At 36.6% G+C, this 19,405-nt stretch overlaps 1 protein-coding gene across 1 annotated transcript; it reads left to right on the forward strand.

The window, feature by feature from the left end:
• Positions 1 to 12,714: 12,714 nt before the first annotated feature.
• On the forward strand, positions 12,715 to 15,995 carry LOC129241741 (skin secretory protein xP2). Its single transcript, XM_054878232.1, has 3 exons — positions 12,715 to 12,865; positions 14,669 to 14,818; positions 14,921 to 15,995. The coding sequence occupies exons 1-3, from the start codon at positions 12,787 to 12,789 to the stop codon at positions 15,817 to 15,819; spliced, it is 1,128 nt and encodes a 375-aa protein (XP_054734207.1). The 5' UTR covers positions 12,715 to 12,786; the 3' UTR covers positions 15,820 to 15,995.
• Positions 15,996 to 19,405: the final 3,410 nt, after the last annotated feature.

Here is a 19,405-nt window from a genome sequence, read left to right on the forward strand (position 1 = left end):
CACCCACAAAATCTGATCGCCATTGATTGTCAGGCCATATTAAAATGCAGCAAATGCAACGCGACACGTATAAGTTGTCATTCGCACATATCAGCAGACATTTGTATGTGTGTATGTATGCATGTAAGTACATCGAACGCGATCACCACCACCGCCAGTAAGAGGCGACATTAAAAGAATTGGACACCAGCAAGTAACTTGTCGCACGATTAAAGAGATGCATTGCTGTAACTGCCCGCAATAATTCAAAAACTGACAATTAATCACTTTCCGTTTCGTTATTGTCATTCACGAACTGCGGCAACTGCGAATTGCATTCGAAAAAGATATAATAGGCCGCAAGTGCAATAAAATCAAGTTGGATGGCAACAACAAAATCTTGCATGCATTCTCGATTGATTCAGCATGCCACGCACGCGCGTACGCATAAGTGTATTTTTGTTGTTGTAAGTATATATGTGTGTGTGTGTGATTAATAAAATTTGCAAAACTGCCACTGATCATGACGGAACTGAAAACCGCAGTCATCGTCATAATCGATGATCATCATCATCACCATCATTATCATCATCAGTATTATATGGCTGCATATACTCGCATTAACGTCGCTCGAGTCACGCATTGCTTTACGCGCAGGCGCTTATTTTAATTGATTTTTAAAAGGCATCTTCATTTGACTGTCAAACAGCTTACAGGAGGCCTATCAAACTGCAGGCCATATAAAGTCATCATGAAGCCTACTGTCGAGAGTGACGCATTCATATGTATGTATGTATATATGCTGGTGTGTAGTAACTCATGTGGGCACGTGATTTAGAAATTTCTGTTTGAGTAGGCAATTCACTCTAAAAATAGCTGAGTGAGCAGGTGAAGCGGTTAAAATTCCTTTTTAGTGACGCACGCATTTCGGTTTGCTATATGAGGATATTCGCCATGGGAATAAAACGAAATGTGTAGATATTCTTAGAAGAATGAACGCACATGAAATTTACGCAAGCAAATTATACTATGGCAGATCCTTTTACAAAAGCATAATTTATGAATGTGAGATCATCAATTGAACACAGGCAGCATTAGGCAGTAGGGAATGACTCAGAATTTATAAACCGACCTGTGCTTTGAAAATATCTCTTGATAATTATAATATTAGCACCTAAGTTACGTTAGGTTAAGGTATACCACGCAAATCAAGGGCAAAGGACTGGAGGCTGTACAGTGGACAGCGGCATTCAGAGTTGCTTCAGTCTGCCGCACTGTCTCAGGCGTGGCAGTTTTTGTATTCATTTGTATTCAGCGGGGAGATACCTGTTGCCCTCATGCCCCGGGAGCGAATTGGTGCGATGCATTCCAAGAAAAAACACGCCAACACTAGCACCGCTGAACGAAGGTGTCAAACCATGCAGCGGTGGCAAGGGCATGAATCGAGTAGCAGATGGACGGTGAAACTCATTACAGCAATAGTCAAATGGGCTCCATGGAACTTCGGGGAAGTTAACTATTTCATGATTCAGTTCCTCTCGGATCACGGATACTTTCGAAAACGTATATACCGCATGGGTAAGAGACCCCACTTACATGACGTCCCGTGCGATGACGCCGAACACACATTCTTTAGTTGCGACAGTTGGCTCGTGGAAAGAGATGCTTTCAAGGAACAAATTTGGGACATCACGCCGACCAAATAATCAGCAAAATGCTATAGCGTGAGGACAGATGGAATGCGGTTAAAAGGTACATTGAAGAAATATTACGAAAAATAAGATAGGTCTCGATACAGTACAACAAAGCGTAGCGTCTCAGACAGAGTCATAAGAAGACGATCCTACAGAATAAAGCTGTCTACAAAATTTGGTTGAATCAGACGTAGGTGAATAGAACTGATCTATTTCATGTACATCGTTCTGGACCCTCCCGAAGTAATGCAGGGATTGTTTTAGTGGCCACACCACTCACAGTAGATGACGGTCGCTGCAAGTGCGAAGCCATTTTGAACCCTACCTCACCCACAACTAAAAAAACGGGAGAGCTCTGATTTCGCTCTGTCTTTACCTTCTTGTAAGGTTGAGCCTCTTAGTAGCATATTTTTAGCTCTTCAATTAGCTCTTCACTACGCGGAACAATGACAGACGTAAAGTAGGCTTGATAATAAATAGTTAGTGGTAAGCCCATGCTCCTTCGGTGGAATACCATTCTACATTGCCCAATTACTGTTTCACTATAAGAAAATGTGGTTACAACAGAAGTGGGTTCCATGACCTTTCCAACATTTGTCAGACTAAGTCGGTACTTGTAAGGAAAATGTAGAATATTAGCATTTGGAAGTTTTTTGATAGATCGCACACGCCGCAGCATCTGGGTATAACCCTACATCAAGGGATCCATACAATGCTCGTCTTTTGTGTCGTCGGTTCGGTCTTTCATATCCTTCTTACTTATACATTCAAGTGCTACGTTCGAGAAAATGTATTTGATTGTATGAATTTAATGCCTGCATAACATTCAGAGTGAATCCTAAACTATAGTATTGCTGCGGAAGTATATTTGAGCCAAATCTGGTTTCGTTTATCGCTGTAAATTGCGCCTGAAAGGCACTGCAGGTATCAGCTTTAAGATAAGGATGACAAAGCAACTTAGGATCAATTCCGCGATACTTATTCCTATCCTTGTAATAGAAAACTTAGTATCAAAAAAAAAATAACTGGTGCAATCCAACATTCTCCAAGTCTTTGAGAGTGGTATATGGAATTTTTCGTGCCCTGAGTCGAATTTAATCTCGCTGCAACTATTCTGTTGAGAGAGAGATCAATTGCAAGAAGGTTTAATAAAATCTCCAGAGCCTTTGAGCGAGTGAAAGCAAAATGGCTAAAACAGGCATGGGAACCATTTTGCAGGCATTTAGCCAAGCATATTGCACTTTATCTGGGACTTTAACTAGGGTTAACTGATCTAAACTGTGAACTCTACATTGTTGAAGTTGAATGGATGAAAAGAAGGTAATTTCCATAATAGTTCTCCGTTACCACGTGCATTAAGTTCGATATCCCTGCATCATATATTTTCAATACAGAGGAAGGGGACGAGAATCGAGCAAAGCATTTGCGACAATCAGAACTTGGTGATCAACTTGGAGTGCAAATTCAACAACGGATAGAATTTCAATCCTTAAAATCGGTTCGAAAATGGATATAAGAATGGGATGTTCTTCCAGAATTTTCTTCTGAGGGAAGCTTCTATTCTTCCAAATTACTGCAGTCGTTTTAAACAGAGATATTAGCGCTTCACAAGTTAGTAAAGTTATTATGCATGATGAACCAGCCTCTCTCGAAACTCGCTTTCATTAACGACTTTCAAACTTCTACCGAAGCTTTAAGATATGTTGCGATCAACTCGCAGATCTTTTTAGCTCTGCTTGCTGCTTAATATCTTTATCAACTAGGTATGGGCCAATGCTAATGTATATTCGAATAAAGTGTATGAGACAGCACTTAGATCAAATCAAACTATACAAGTTCTGTGCAAGTATTCACAAGTCGAAAAAATAGATATACTAAAAGCATATGAGTTACACTACATTCATGCAGAGTATCAAGCTAATTTTGGCCAGCACTTATTCAACGAAAAACTGGGAAATTAATGAAATTTTTAAAAACGAGCATCCAGTTAATTGCAGGTTTAAATATCACACATCTGGTGAAAATCATCACTGGCTTGAAGCGGTTCCAGTTAATCACGAAAATACTTACGACAGTGGTGGTTAGATTCGCGTTCTTTATGAGATGTAGTGATGGAGATGATGAAAGAGGCAGTGACTGTACAAAATTTTCTGTGCAATTAGCTCTTCAAAGTCTGATAACAACTTTTTGGGCATAGCTTTTTCGAGGAGCTGTGCAGTTTTGGTGCCGTGTCGTTGTAAAAAATGTACTGATTCGTCAAAAAACTATGATGTTTTAGGGACGAGTGAAATTGAAATTGGGAAAATTTGTATTTCCTGAACATTGCATGAACCTGTTCAAGAGCAGCTCTTCTTAATTAATTTCATCGAATTTCCCATCGAATTTTGTATTCTATGCTAGGCTTATTTCGTTCCTTATTTGGATATGTCTCACAACTATTCAAGACACGTTTACATAGGTACTTATGCATACATATGTTATGACTAGGTGTAAACAAGAAACGAAAAAAGTAATTTATAGCCCCCTACTCGCATTAGGGTTTTAGTTTGAAACAAAGGATGCATAAAGTTGAACGCTGGAGAAGGTGTTTGGAATGCGAAATTCTATAAACCCATTATTGTTCATTATTGCATTTTTTGTGCTTAGCACAAGATTCAATTTTTTTTTCCATTTTTAAATAAATAAATGATGCCGCATATAAAACAAAATATACATAATTTTCTCATTGAATAACAATGACCCACAAATCGAATCACATGAAATATATAAAGATTAAATTTTAGAAAACCAAAAAGTTATAAAAAATTCCCAACGCGCGTTCATTAAGGCCATTGCAAATTATATGCAAAACAAAAACACAACAAAAACAAATATTATATTAAAAAAATCCGTAAATAACATTAAAAAAGGAACTTACATTTTGAGCATACAGCGAAATCAACACTCCGCCGCGGACATTGCGGCAATTACTTAGCACAAATTCGAACAAATTCTAACAACAAAATGCGCGCGCTCATATCACTATTTTTGAAAGCCTGCCCAAACTACAAGTAAGTGTAAAAAAGCGTAGCTACTCACACAGAACCCGTGGCATGCACGGAATTAAAAAAAATATATATATATGTTTATGTAAATTTAGTTTTCGCAAAAATTCTTCGAAATACATGCGCTGCAAAAAATATTCAAATTCAAATTCAGAATTAGCTGTACTGTAGCTAAATGGAATGCAAATTAGAATTCGAAGGAGTAGCCGCATACAGCCAACAACGGTATTGGCGATAGTCAAAATTTGGTTTAAAAAAAACAGTAGCATGCAAAGGCGTGAAAATGTCACTCTTCATTGCTTTGTCTTGTCTGCTGAGCGCTCCGCAATTGACATATCTTTTTATACAAAAATTATTGTACTCGTACTCTAATTGTTTTCGTCACTTAAAAATTCAATTAGCGTGCCGCTATGAATCGAAAACGCTTAGTCCGCCGTAAAAAATTGGTACACTGGGAATTCCTGCAAATTAAAAATAAAAACTAAGATAGCAGCTGCTCAGCTCATTTACACATCACTCATCGCTGAATCCACAAAAAACAAAAAAAAACAACCATAATTGTTATGTTTTAGGATGATGGAAATTTTTGAATATAACTCGACATGGCCTTGGTATGGTTCAGTTACCCAAAAATTCCAAGCAATAAAGGTTTTGAAATATTTTTCTTTAAAATGGATGCGTTTATTATATAATTTTTTAGTACCTGGTCAAGGAGGCTTGGCTTGATATTTTTTATATAAATTATTTGAAATTTAGATAATAGATCGCAATACTATTATATATATCAATGGAGTCTTCTTTTAGACAGTTTCAGCGCACTTTGGCCACATTCGCCACACCAGCAGCCGAAGAAAGGTTTTATTTGCGGAGTAGGAAGATATATGTATGTTGAAAGTATGGAAAAGAGACAAAAAATTCTTTTCAGATATTCTTTTTAATGCTAAAACATATTGAAGTATGGAAAAAATTGGTTTTCTCAATTGTTGTTTCTCAGTTGTGAGCTGGAAACATTTTTGAAATCGTTTTTTTGTTAAGCTTCTGTACGAGCGTACAACTTTCTCGTGAAGCGTAAGGCCTGGAACAACAAACATGGTTTTTTTAAACCATATTTTAATCCATATACTATTGATTTCGGAAGTACAAAGGAATTTTGTTTAGCACCCTCATTTACCACGTTTTCATTTTTATTTTTAATTTTATTAGGAATTATTTTTGTAATAATTTTAATTATTTTAATAATTTTAATGTTGCTACCTTGGCTGCCTGCTCACCCCCGAAGGTGGTTCTCAGGTAGATGTTGAGTGTAGGATTAGCAAAGCTCCAATAGAAGCTGCGGAAAAAAAATTAATAAATTTTATTGCAAGGCTTTATAGGCATGGCCACGTATTTTTTGTACACTCCTAAAAATTACGTGACACTCGATAACTTTCGAACTTCGTACAGATCTCTCTATTCGCAAACTGGAGTTTTAGGGTCGTGCCATTGCAAACTTTCCAAAACACTGTTTGTTTTTTGTATTTTGTGAAATTTTTTCAATTTCTTTTTAGTCTGATGTGAGGCAATACATTGCAAAAAAAAGTAATTAAGGCTTACGGTTTCATTTTGGGCCTCGATGGGTTAATCAAATATTTTATGCATCGCGGCTTTTGAAAAAAATTCTCTCCTATAGGACCAATTGAATGCATTTTTAAAAACCCAACTTATTGTGTAAGCCCGAAATACCGATTTTTTAAACCTATATATTGCCACCTAATTATCATTGAAAATGTTAAATAAAGCTTGACTCACCAAAAGCTCAACTAGAATATATCTTGCAGGGCATTAAATTCGAGTAAAGGTTGCATTTGCCGCGACAATTCACAAAATTTATGGCCAGACTTTAGAGTTGGTGAAATTGCCTCAAAGATGGCAGCATTTATGCATGGCAAAAGAAGGGGGGAATTACATTTAATACAGATGGTTCCAAGCTAGACGATAAAGTTGCTATGGAGTATTTTCGAAAGAATTAGGGCTGGAACTATCCGTTCGATAGGCAAGCGGCCATTAAATCAATGAATGTGGCTATACTAAGATCAAAGGTTGCAAGGTCAGCCTTATTTCGGTCCCGGAACACGTAGATATTGAGGGAAACTGTAGAGCTGATGAGCTAGCCAGAAGAGGTTCTGATCTACAACTGTTCCGTGATAAAAGTACTATTGGAATACCTTTTGCACAAGTAAACTAAACTAATAATAAAAAACAACATTACCCAAGAGGCCAATAGCTCATGAGAAGATGAAGGGAGATGGGAGACCTAGGCTACTATGGCCGCAAATAAACAAGAAAAGGACAAAGAAATTGCTTAGTCTCTCAAGAGAAGATATCTCGAAGGTCGTGGCTTATGTCACCGGGCACTGGCTATTTGGCAGGCATTCCTTGAGACTAGGAGTATTCTCCCATGAATATTGTAGAAGTTGTAGAGATGAGGAAAAGAAAGAAACAGTTGAGCACTTCCTTTGCAATTATCCAGCCTTAGCTAAAATCAGAGCAGGTTGTCTAGGAGAACACTTTTTCAATTCTCTTACAGAACTATCTGGCCCCGGAATTAGACCAATCCTGCGCTTCCTACGAGTAAGAGCCTCAAAATTGTTTCATGTAAATAAATAAACAAGGTTCCCGTGTCGCAGAGTGGTATCACAACGGACCTGTAAGGTCTAAGTGAGTTGGTCATACGGACCGACTGTCACCATAACCTAATCTAACCTATGCATGGCAAATGTGTTTTTTCTGAGATTTAAGCTTAAGATATTAGATCTGTTTTATTTTGGTTTTCCTATACACAAAATACAAATGAAGTTGCCCTATTTGAAGGTTTGAATATAAAATTGCATGAGTAGCTCATTTAAGATCATGATATATAATATTTTATTAAATTTATAAGTAAAATAAGATTTTTAAATAAAAAAAAGGCTGTAATTTTGCATAAAATTATACTTGATTTTTTTTTAAATTTGGAATGATAATATTTTACTACAAAATTATACTTCCTTTGGCATTTTTTTCAACTTCATATTTTCTTTGATATATTGCGCATTCAACAAGTGATTTTAATCGTGGATTGAAGCACGTGTTGTTAAAAAATAAAATGGAATCTTCGAACGCTTATAAGAGGCATATTTTGTATTTTTTTTATAAAAGTAGTAAAACTGCAATAACTGCTGCTGCAGAAATAACCACTGTTCACGGAGAGGATACCGTGAGTGTGAAGACTGCGGAAAAGTGGTTTTCAAAATTCCGAAGTGGTAACTTCCACGTGGAGGATGCCCGCGCGCTGGTCGTCCTGAAGTCTTTAACTCCGACGCCTTGCTCGAACTCGTGGAAGCTGAGCCAAATTTGACAGTCGATATGATAGCTCAGAGGTTAAATTCATCGCATGGAACAGTTCACAGGCACCTAGTTTAGTTGGGAAAGGTTTCAAAGCTGGGAAAATGGGTTCCGCATAGACTTTCCGTCGCCAACCTTCAGCAGAGAGTGAATGTGTGTTCTCAGCTGCTGCAACGGCTTGAAATGAAAGTTTTTTGAACCGTATCGTTACTGGTGATGAAAAATGGGTCCTTTACAATAATTCTGTTCGCAAACGCCAATGGTTAGATAAAGATGAAACACCAGAACCGAACCCTAGAGATGACCTCCAACCCAAGAAGATTATTCTGTCTATTTGGTGGGCTATGGCCGGTATTGTTTATTATGAACTTCTGGAACCAAACCAGACGATAACTGCTGATTATAATTCCCAGCAGCTATCAAACCTGAATGAAGCACTTAAAAAACTCGACCGTCTTTAGTGAATAGACGCAAAGTTTTGTTTCACCACGACAATGCAAAACCTCATACCGCAAGGCAAACATTAGGCAAGCTGAACAAGCTCGGATGGGAGCTAATGCCGCATCCACCATACTCTCCGGATATTGCACCTTGTGATTATCAACTTTTCCGTTTACTTCAATCCCATGTGAGTAACAAGGACTACTCCTCAAAAGAAGCTATAAAAAGGGATATCGAAGCGTATTTTGGCTCCAAGGACAAACAATTTTTTGAGCAGGGAATTAAAAATTTGCCTAAACGTTGGGAAGACATTGTAAATAATAAAGGAAAATATATTATTGATTATTAAATACTTTAAACATTTTTTTATTAATTTTAAAACCACCCTTAAAAAACGCACGAACTTATGGACTGACCTGTGCTTATCATATTTACTATATTCGAAATAATTTTTTTCACGCACAGAGTTACAAATTTGTTGATATGTTATCTTTATAATAAAGTAATATTCTTAACCATCAAGTAACGTTCAATGAATCTGAAAAAGAAAATCTTTTTTTGTTCTGTTGATTGCCCTCCTTTTTGAAATAGTACTAAACAGTTAGATAAATGAGTTCATTTGTCTTTCGTGCAAGCATTTAGCATTCTGTGTATGTTTCAAGCAAAAAAAGTGTCAACAAATGTCCGTTAAATTGTCAATCAATCAAATTCTATCAGCTCAATCATCTAAATATTTTACTTCGGCTACTTTGTTTACATAAAAAAATTTTAATTTATTTTATTGAGGTTAATGCCTTTTTATTCCAAGCAAAACAAAATTGAAATAAGAAGGACAAGTGGTGGAAATACAAATATAAAAAAATATAATCCATGCAAATAGTCGTGTATTTGATTATTTTAATTTAAAATAAAATGCATTCACAATTTTAAAAAATTTTAATTTTCTAAAAACTTCCAACAAGCAACTTTTTTAAGCTGCAGAAATCCCTTTTTCTGCTTTGTCTATCATCCACTCGTGTTCGATGAATTGTCCAATAACTCTCAATATATCAGTGACGACTCGCAATTAGGAGTCATCATCATAAATTCCTAGAGTTCCAGTGTGAAAAGGCCACAATAAGGAATGCCAAATCATGAATTTATACCCCAAACCTTAAGCGGCAATAAAAACCAGCCATCGAAATTGTTAAAAATAAAAAAGCAGTTTATTTTCATTTCTACAGTTTCTTCAGTAATCATTGTGACTTTTACCCAAACCCTTTAGCATCGATACCAGTGCGTCAATACCCAGTAAGAATGTTAACCCTTAATTAAATATTCCGACCGTACGAGTTTGGTAATTCTACTGCTTAATGCCATGCACCATTGACCCGGTTCCTGAAAACAGTGCAGATAAATTGTCCTGCTTATCAATCTTTTTAAAACTTAGATTCCATCCTCCTTTGAAATCATCAGGAAACCGTCTGCGTATCGCAGCGGCGACCACATTTTCAGAACAGGAACCTAAATTCAGTCTGCCGCGAGCGGGTTGCAATCGTTGTTTAATAGAGTAACGCATTGCTTATTCAGCCTCAAATGTGAGCAAAAATACAAGAACTCTTTTTACCTAAGCAAAATATGGTCGCATAAACGAATTCCTGTCGATTGAAATCTAAGATGGTCCTCTGTGTCAACTATCGCAGAATTAGCCCTCTAAACGTTGCATACCACTTTCTAATGAAAGGATAAACGACACACCCTCTTGGTCGATTTTAAAAGCCGCTTTCGACAGGAAGAAAAGGAGTTGTCTATATGCGCGATGTCTGAACTAAATCGCTTAGGCACAATTTGCTATGTCAATTTGCATGGTCTAAAAATCCATCCAGTTTTCTCGGTTAGATTATATCGTCAAATAATCTAAACGTACATTAATTAAAACATGCCATTCATTACCTATAAGCGGGTGCAGAGTAAAGAAACTACTTTGCGTTTGAAAAACTACGTAGGAAGAGCTGACTACGTCGTAGAAAGAGCTGACTAAATTCACGAAGTAGCCGAGATGGTTTGGGTATAGATAGAATTGGGGAGCCGTTCTCCCTCAATTGTGACCTCGAATGGACCTCTATAAAGAACAGACTGTCTAAGCTTAGATCATTATGCTTACTTAACTAAGTATAACCTATCATAAGCCTCGGATTCATTACACGCGAAAGAGGTTGAGATTTTTTCGGAGAAGGATTAGAGAGCTTCCTTTTTTCGGAAAGCTACAATTTTTCGGCGAGATTTTCGGCGAAATTTCTGAGGGTCCCAGTGAACTCGTATGGCTCCTAATTTACTTCGTTTTAGGGCAAATCGTCTAAATTAGACTCACTCAACCTGAGTTAACTAAATTGATTATTTGACCTCCATCAATTTCGCGGTTTTTTCGGAGAAAGATTAGAGAAATTCATTTTTTCTGAGAGCCACAATGGAGCTATGAGATCTGCACCTAACAAAGTAGCCTATCTAAGCTTACTTAGCCCCTAGAATAACCAAACTTAAAGCCTGCGATTCATTAGACTCGCCAAGGGATTGAGTTTAGAACAATTGCTGAGGCTCACAATGGACTTGTGTGACCTCAAATTCACCTCGTTTCAGGGCAGTAGTCTAAATTAGCCTCACTCAACTTCAGGTTATTTTTTTTTGTTTTCCTTTGGCGACTGTTTTAATGTAGGTAATATTGAGGTCGGTCAAAATCGCTTAGCGTCTGAATCTGCTACTAAGAATGATAATTTGAAGCCATAACTGTTTTATAAACATTACGCTATCGAAAAATCAGCACGAAAATCATAAACCTATATTATTTACCTAATAAATCACTTTTAAAACAAAATCAGATAATCCAAAAGTATGCTTCAAATATTACTGAACACACCAACAATCCTACAACGTAGCGGGACATACAAATTACACCATCTACGGCTACTATGGATGTGCATCTGTACGTGCGTATGTTGAGCTTAAACAGCAAGCGCGAGCCTCCGTTACGTATAACATTTTTTTTTTTGGACTAGAACTCATCCATTATTCAAACGGCAACACTTGTAAAACATTTTGGCCCTTAAGCTTAAATGTACTTGGATGTGTGTGTGTGTAGGCATACCTATCGATTTCACATTTAAGAAGATGCCCGAGATCTGTTCAACACTTATTTGCAAGCATATGGAAATTTTGGGAAATCCCAACGAAAGTTTTTTGCAATCGGTTTGAGTACCGTACAATTTTTTATCAAAAATTAAAGGCAATCTCGGAGGTGTTGGGGGCGCAAGCAAATTTTAATTTTAGGGGCAAAATGCCTTATTATAAGAAGGAAAAATATTAAATTAATAAAACAACACAGAAACAACAAAAGTAAAACCAAAAACAACTCACTCAAAATCCCAAAAAAAGAACATTAAAAATTCCGTGTGGACATGGGTAATTTGCTTTAATGAAATCTTCACAAATTTTGTAGAAATCAAAGTGAAACACAAGGTTGGCGGCGGCTTAGAGACGCAGCCGTGTGTGCGGCGAATGCGAAAATCAATGCGCTTGCTTAATAGCGCAGACGCGCCGCCGACATACCAAAAACCGACGCTACAAACTGTGATCTGTCGGTGCTCATGCGCGTATGCTGACACACCATTGATGTTGTTGTATGGTTAGCAGTCAAGCCAACAGCGGCTGAAATGGCGGTAATAGGGCACGGAGTAAGGCATGGAATTGGTGGGTGGCGAGAGGGCGTTGTCGCGACGCTAAGCTGCGAGAACATTACCTGAATGCTAAATAGTCCTTCCATGTGGCGGCGTAGCGTAATTGCACTATCCACCATGCTAAAATATAAACAAAATTAACGAAAAATTGTAAAATAAAAACAGCAAAGCAACCGCTCGGCTACAAATCGCGTGCAATTTCGGTTAATGATTTTTTTTTCATTTTTGATTTGTCGCCCACTGTCCAGCCAGACATACGCTCGTCCATCTACCGCTAGCACTGCTACTACTACTATGGTGCGTTGCCTACCTTTCGCATACGGCCCATTTTCGTATATAAATCTAACGCGAATCGTTGGGAAGACATCACTTCTTTGGTGGAAACTTAAGTGCTAAGTTTAGCTCCAGTCTCTCGCGTCTTACGAGTGAAGTGAACATTAAGTCATTTAAAAAAAATATCAAGTCGCTCTTTTTAAGGATAAAAGTCATCGTTTTCGCATTCGTGTGTGCTTTATCTTCAATTCAACAACAACAACAACATTAAAAGTGTTCAAAATGAAATTCCAAGCATCGTTGGCTTTGATCGTAGTTTGCGGTTTGGTTGCCTGCAGCCAGGCATTGCCTGCCAAGAAAAGTACGTTTCGTAGAAAAATTTGACAAGCAAAATATCGAAAAAAAATAGTATTGTGATTGAAAATTTTGAAGAAAAAAGTATATTTTTAGATTCAAAAACTTTTTTGTAAAAAATTACATTGCTCAAGAAGGAGTTTTAAAAAAGGCAAAAATAGCGCTAGGCAATTTTTTTAGGCAAGACAACGCTGGCAAATTGTTTTAAAGTATCAAAATAAAAAAAAAATGGATTCTGATTGAAAATTTAGAAGAAAAAACAAATTTTTGGATTTAAAACTTTTTTTGTAAAAAAATTCCACTTCTCAAGAAAAAGTTTTAGGCAAGAAAAACGCTGGGCAAATTTTTTTAAAGTATCAAAAACAAAAAAAAATGGTATTGTGATTAAAAATTTAGAAGAAAAATGTAAATTTTTGGTTAAAATTTTTTTTTGTAAAAACAAGGCACTTCCGAGAAGGAGTTTCAAAAATAAAGCTTTTAGACAAAAACGCGCTAGGCAAATTTTTTTAAAGTATCAAAAAAAGTTGTATTGTGATTGAAAATTTAGAAGAAAATAGTAAATTTTTTGTAAAAATTTTTTTTGGAAAAAATTACACTTCTCAAGAAGTTAAAAGTTCTTCTTTTAGGCAAACAAGCGCTAAGCAAATTTGCTTAAAGTATCAAAAAAATTGGTATTGTGATTGAAAATTTAGAAGAAAAAAGTAAATTTTTTGATTAAAAATTGTTTGTAAAAAATTTCACTTCTCAAAAATAAAGTTTTTAGGCAAAAAACGGGTTAGGCAAATTTTTTAAAAATATCAAAAAATGGTATTGGGATTGAAAATTAGAAAAAAAAGTAAATTTTTGGATAAAAAATTTTTCTGTAAAAAAAATCCACTGTGTTTGTAAAAGAAATCCACTTCTCAAGAAAGGGTTTCATAAAGACAACTTTTAGGCAAGAAAAACGTTGGGCAAATTTTTTTAAAGTATCAAAAGAAAAATTGGTATTGTAATTGAAAATTGAAAATTTAGAAGAAAAATGTAAATTTTTGGTAAACAATTTTTTTTTTTTGTAAAAAATACCACTTCTCGAGGAAGAGTTTCAAAAATAAAGCTTTTAGACAAAACACACACTAGGCAAATATATTTACAATATAAAAAAATGGTATTGTGATTGGAAATTTAGGAGAAAAAAGTAAATTTTTAAATTAAAATTAGTTCGCTGATTATGTTTAAAAATTTTGTAAAGAATTGTTTTAATTATTTGCATTTATTCAATAAATATTTAAACTTCTGAAAAAATGGCTCAGGGAGGTAAATCTTAAAGAAAATATTTTAAAAGTATACCCATATTCAAAAACAAGTTTGTACTCGTTGCTTTTCAATCGCAAATTTTTAAACTCGAAAAGTAATTTCAAAAATTTTAACTCCTTTTATTTTAATTTAATTTCCTCCTTCAAATAAATGCGAATTTTTAAGAACAAATAATTGAAGAAGTACTTATTTAGCTCAATTTTAGCACAACAAAAAACTGTTTTTCACGAACGATCTCATTTAATTAATTTTAGTAAATTTTTCAACTCAAATAAGTCTCAAAAAATCACTGCCAGCTTTAAAATCGGTTCATTTTCTTAGTTACAAAAACTTGTATTTTCCACTTTAATAAAACCAACCAAAAAAGGCCTATCTATTCTCAAGCCGCCTTTAATTTTTGATATCAGCTCAAGTCAAATACATCCCAGATATGTATTTCAATAATGATAGGGTGTATCCTCTCAACCGTGCATATGGCATATTTATCATACTCTTCTACCTCCTCCCACTGTTCCAGGATTGGCCTACTACCCACAACCTGCCGCGGCCCAGTACTATGCCGCCCCACAACGCATGATGTTCATGCGTTACGTCCAGCCCTCGTACGGTAATGCTCGCTCTCACCAAGCCGCCGCCGCGCTCGTCGCCGGCGATTCTGTCGCCACTGGCACTTATTTGCAAGGTAAGTAGATACTTTTGACTATCCCACGTACTCATATTTCCTTCACCTGCCCTACATTTTATTGAATATCTTAAGCGCCCAATAAAGATTGTATTCACACAGGCGTTGATGGTGTTGCCGCCGCTGCTGGACCCGTCGAAGCTGCCAGTTTCTCTGGTGATGTGCAAGATGATGCTGTCGCCGCTGCTGGTGCCCATGTCGCTCACTCCATTACCGAAGCCTATCCTGCCGCATCTGCTGAAGAGCAACATAAGATAACCGTGCAAGTCGATTTGGACCCTGCTAGCGCTGAGGCTAGCGATGATGATGCTAAGGAAGGCCGCGAATACAGTTACGATGCTCCTGTTGGTGGTGCCGCTGATGTTGAGGTCAATTTGGCTGGTGAAGTCGAAAGCCCCGAACCAGTTGCTCCTGGCTCCGCTGCTGATGCTGCTACCGTTAGCGTTGGTCTTTCCGGCGCTGCTGCATCCGAAGTACCTGTTGTAGGTGGTGCCTCTGCTTCCAAGGGTATTGATGTGAGCGTTAGCTTGCCCGCTCCAGCACCAATTGCTCCAGTTGTTCCCCTTGCTGCCGCCAAACCAGCTAAAGGTTACTTGCCCGCCAAGAAGAAGGTGATCGTTGAATTGGAACAAGCTGCCGAATCCGAAGATGATGCCGATAACGCTGTTGCTGTTCAGGACGATGATGATGTTGTAGAGGAAGACGATGATGCTTACGCTCCAGTACCAGTCGCTCCCAAAGTTCCCGCTCGTCGTCCTGTGGCCAAAAAGCCCGCTAAAGCTGGTTGCGCCGGTTGCGCGAAGGCCGCCAAGCCATTGCCTGCCGGTACCTTCTTCCCCGTAGACTTTGGTGGCGCCACCGGTGGTGCTATCGCTATTGCCAACTCATTCAGCACTGGTGAGAGCGGCTCCGCTACCAGCCACGCCATCGCCTACGGCAACCCCGACCAAGCTCGCGCTCGTTTGCCCGCACGCAGGCGCCACTAGAAATCTCACAATGAAATAGAGTTTAATAATTTTGTAAAATCCATAACCGCTAGTGCAACACAAATGACTTGAAAACGTAATGCCAGAACGAATTACTTATAAACCCCTTTAAATTGTTTCTATAATTAAATATAATTTTTATTTTTTGTTTTAAACTTCTTAGCCCAATTGTACATGATGACCTTAAAAAAAACATAAAAAATGACAAATAAAAATCTTTTATCCTTAAAAACACATTTTTTTCACCTTTTTGTGGCCAATCTGGGAAATAAAATAAGATACTGGGCATACATCTGAGTATCAGAATGAAATCTGAAATATCGTTGCGAATTATTACTTGCTCGCCTACATTAAGTGTCTATTATTTCATTCATGGGCAATGCTGGCCTGTAATTCTCAATGAGTTAATGGAATTTGTCAAACTTCTAATTCCAATAGATGCTGCTTTCCCAGTAATGCCTCGTATGGCGGATATTGCAACCATTTAGCTTAATTTAACTCTGTGATTCTCTTGCGCTCTATCCAACTAATGAATGGTTCATCGGAATCCTTATTTTCTATGCAGTTTCAATCTGCTGTGTTGGGTGTTGATCAACCCACGCTAACAAAGCCGCAACTCTCGAATTGGGTAGGATGAGGGGAATCATCTCTGCACCTTCTTTTCAGCTGTCCTACTTGCTTTTTCGCTACACCTGCGGATATTCCGGGTTTAAACATTACATACCTGGCTCAAAATCACCAAGGTTGCGAATTTCAGAATCGGTTTTATGATTAAAAAAAATTCCAAGCTATAATGCTGACTATTAGTTTATACTGTTGCTTAATTTGTATATTTTTAATCCTTGACAGGGCAGCGCACAGAATCCTTTATTTTTTAGTAATATTGCTTAGTAGTAAATATCTTGCAGAAAACCATCAATTGGGGAACGTTTTCCTAAATTTCATAAAATCCGCAAAAACCAAACAAAGCGCATAATTTGAGCTTTGTTTAAAAACATGGTATATTTTGTATCTATATTAAATAAGCAATAATGAAATCAATACATTCAAAATTTTCTACAAGCAAAATACGTCAAAAAATTAAAGAAGTTGCTATTATTGCGCATACAATTTAAGAAATTTCAAAATATTTAAAACTCTTATAATCGAATTAACGTAATATGTACAGAACAAAAGTTCTGTAATGTAATAAATATTATATGTACATAATATTGAATACCTCCATTTATGCGTATTTTATTGAAATATTCTAATGTTCCCGAAAATGATCAACCGTTCCCAGAATGACAAAAATGTTCTCGAAATGATGATATTGATACAATTAAGTAAAAATAAGGAAATATTTAAATTATAAACAACGGTTTAAATAACTAACTTATTTATTTATTTATTTTTTTTTACAAAACTTATTATTTTTCGAAAACATCAATATTATTATCAAAATAATAATATTATTGACTTTTTTCTTTTTTTAGCGTTGGTGTTGGAATAATACTGATTGTTTGCTCAAAATCAATATATGATATATCCTTAGGTTCCAGCTTAAATTTTCTAATATTGTTACGCACAGATCTTAAAAATGTTACTAAGATTTCTCCATCATCGTCATCGACACATGTCTGGCAGGTAGTAAGATATCTGAAGCAAACATTTGGCTTCTCAGTAGGAACTTTAACAAGCAAGAATGTCCCAGGGGATACGAGATTTGGATGTACATATATTTTCTTTGCCATAAGACGTATTTGCTTCAACATCAATCTGCTTAACTTTAATCTGCTGACGACGAGATATTGTCTCTAAATCTTCATTGTCCGAGGAAGATGACCAGTATAAAGATTTATAAATGCTTACTCTATTTTTAAATCTCAAATCGTTATCTGTGATCATGAGCTCTTCGTCAAGAGGAGATTCAATTGCAGGCATAAAAATTTCCTCAGGTTCAACTGCACTCATATTACAAAGGCTAGAAAGCTTCGATAGTTTTAGCTCTTTATGAAAATGTTCGTATCGATATAATTGTATTAAAACGTCTAGTCCTTTTTGCCAGTACACTTTTGTGATGTCCATTACACCTGGAATAGCATCCAGGGACTTTGGAACGCGGTTTTTCTCCTCAATCACGTTGTCTTCTGGGATTACTTTTACTTCGACAGCAGCATTTTTGAACAAATCGGCGAATTCTAAGGCTGTTCTAACATCATTACCCATCAAGACATGCCTGTCAGCTGTTCTTTTTAGGTATCCTCCTACACCATCCATTGGGCCTTTACCATGATCAGCCTCGCTAAAAGTCCAAGTTGATTTTGTCACTAGTTGAAAATCATCAATCAATGTTTGTATCCAAAGAGTTACATTTGTTCGGTCCCGGTATTGCGATGTTGGTCCGTCAGAGTAAATATGAACTGTGTCAATTTGTTTGTTTTCCAAAATTGTTGTTAATATTGGCTCATATGAGTCCATATGGCATGTGCTTGGTGATCTAAATTATCACTTACTGTAGCAAAAGATTTTGATTTTAAATCACTGTTACCGCTTCGCAAATAATATACGCCTGTATGAATAAAAAAGAGGTTGTCTGTAAAGTCGGTTTACTGACGATAGTTTAACGTGACAACGTCATAAGAAAATATTGATGGAATGGTTGCAATTTTCAAAACAAAATTTTAATTTTATTTGTTTGATAGATATTTTGTATGGATATAGAGGAGGAGGTAAATGGAATTGCAATGGAATAGGTCAAGTTACATTTACACAAACGTGCAAAATGACGAAACATTTATCAAATTCATGAAAGATATCTTTAATTTCGATTGTGCATCAGACGTTAATAAGTCAACAATACTAAGAGGCACCATCATCGATTTGCCTTTTTCAAGACACTTTACACTCGAAACACTGGCCCCTATTATGAGTTGCATTCGATCTTCGATATTCGTTGGTTGTCGAAGATCGAAAATCGAATGTCAATTTGGTATTATGAGCGGTGCAGCCCTGTCGAAATTTTCGTTGAATACCGAATTTAGAGTCGAATGCAGTTTTGCTTTCGACTGTGTTGCGTATTGTGGGTAAACTCGTTAAAATGTAAGTTGTTTGCGATTATTTATGGTTTTATAGTAACCAAATAATAAATATATACTAATTTTGTTAATTTTATGCAGGTCGAAAGTCGTGAGTACCAAACAGCAACTAGAAAAACTAATTGCATTAATGGAAGAGAATCCACAATTTGCAAAAGGGATTTGCAGCAAAGTACATGCAGCAAAAAAATGGGAAGAATTCACAACGGAGCTGAATTGCTTGGGACCACCAATTCGAACGGCAGCAAAATGGATTAAGGTTAATAATGTTTTTTTTTTTTTGTGTGATGTTTATATAAGTACATTTTTCCCTTGGCAGGTATAGGCTGACATGAAGTCAAAAGCGAAAAAAAAAATGTCGCAAAACAAAGCTGAGCTCCGAGCAACAGGTGGGGGCCCTAACAAACTTCAGGGACTTTCAAATACTGAAGAAAGCATAATCGGTTTGCTGCAATTTGATGTCTGCATAAATCCGCCTGGGATGGAATTTGCCCTGGATACAACTACCA

This window comes from Anastrepha obliqua, chromosome 3, assembly GCF_027943255.1.
Source record: "Anastrepha obliqua isolate idAnaObli1 chromosome 3, idAnaObli1_1.0, whole genome shotgun sequence".
NCBI classification, from domain to species: domain Eukaryota; kingdom Metazoa; phylum Arthropoda; class Insecta; order Diptera; family Tephritidae; genus Anastrepha; species Anastrepha obliqua.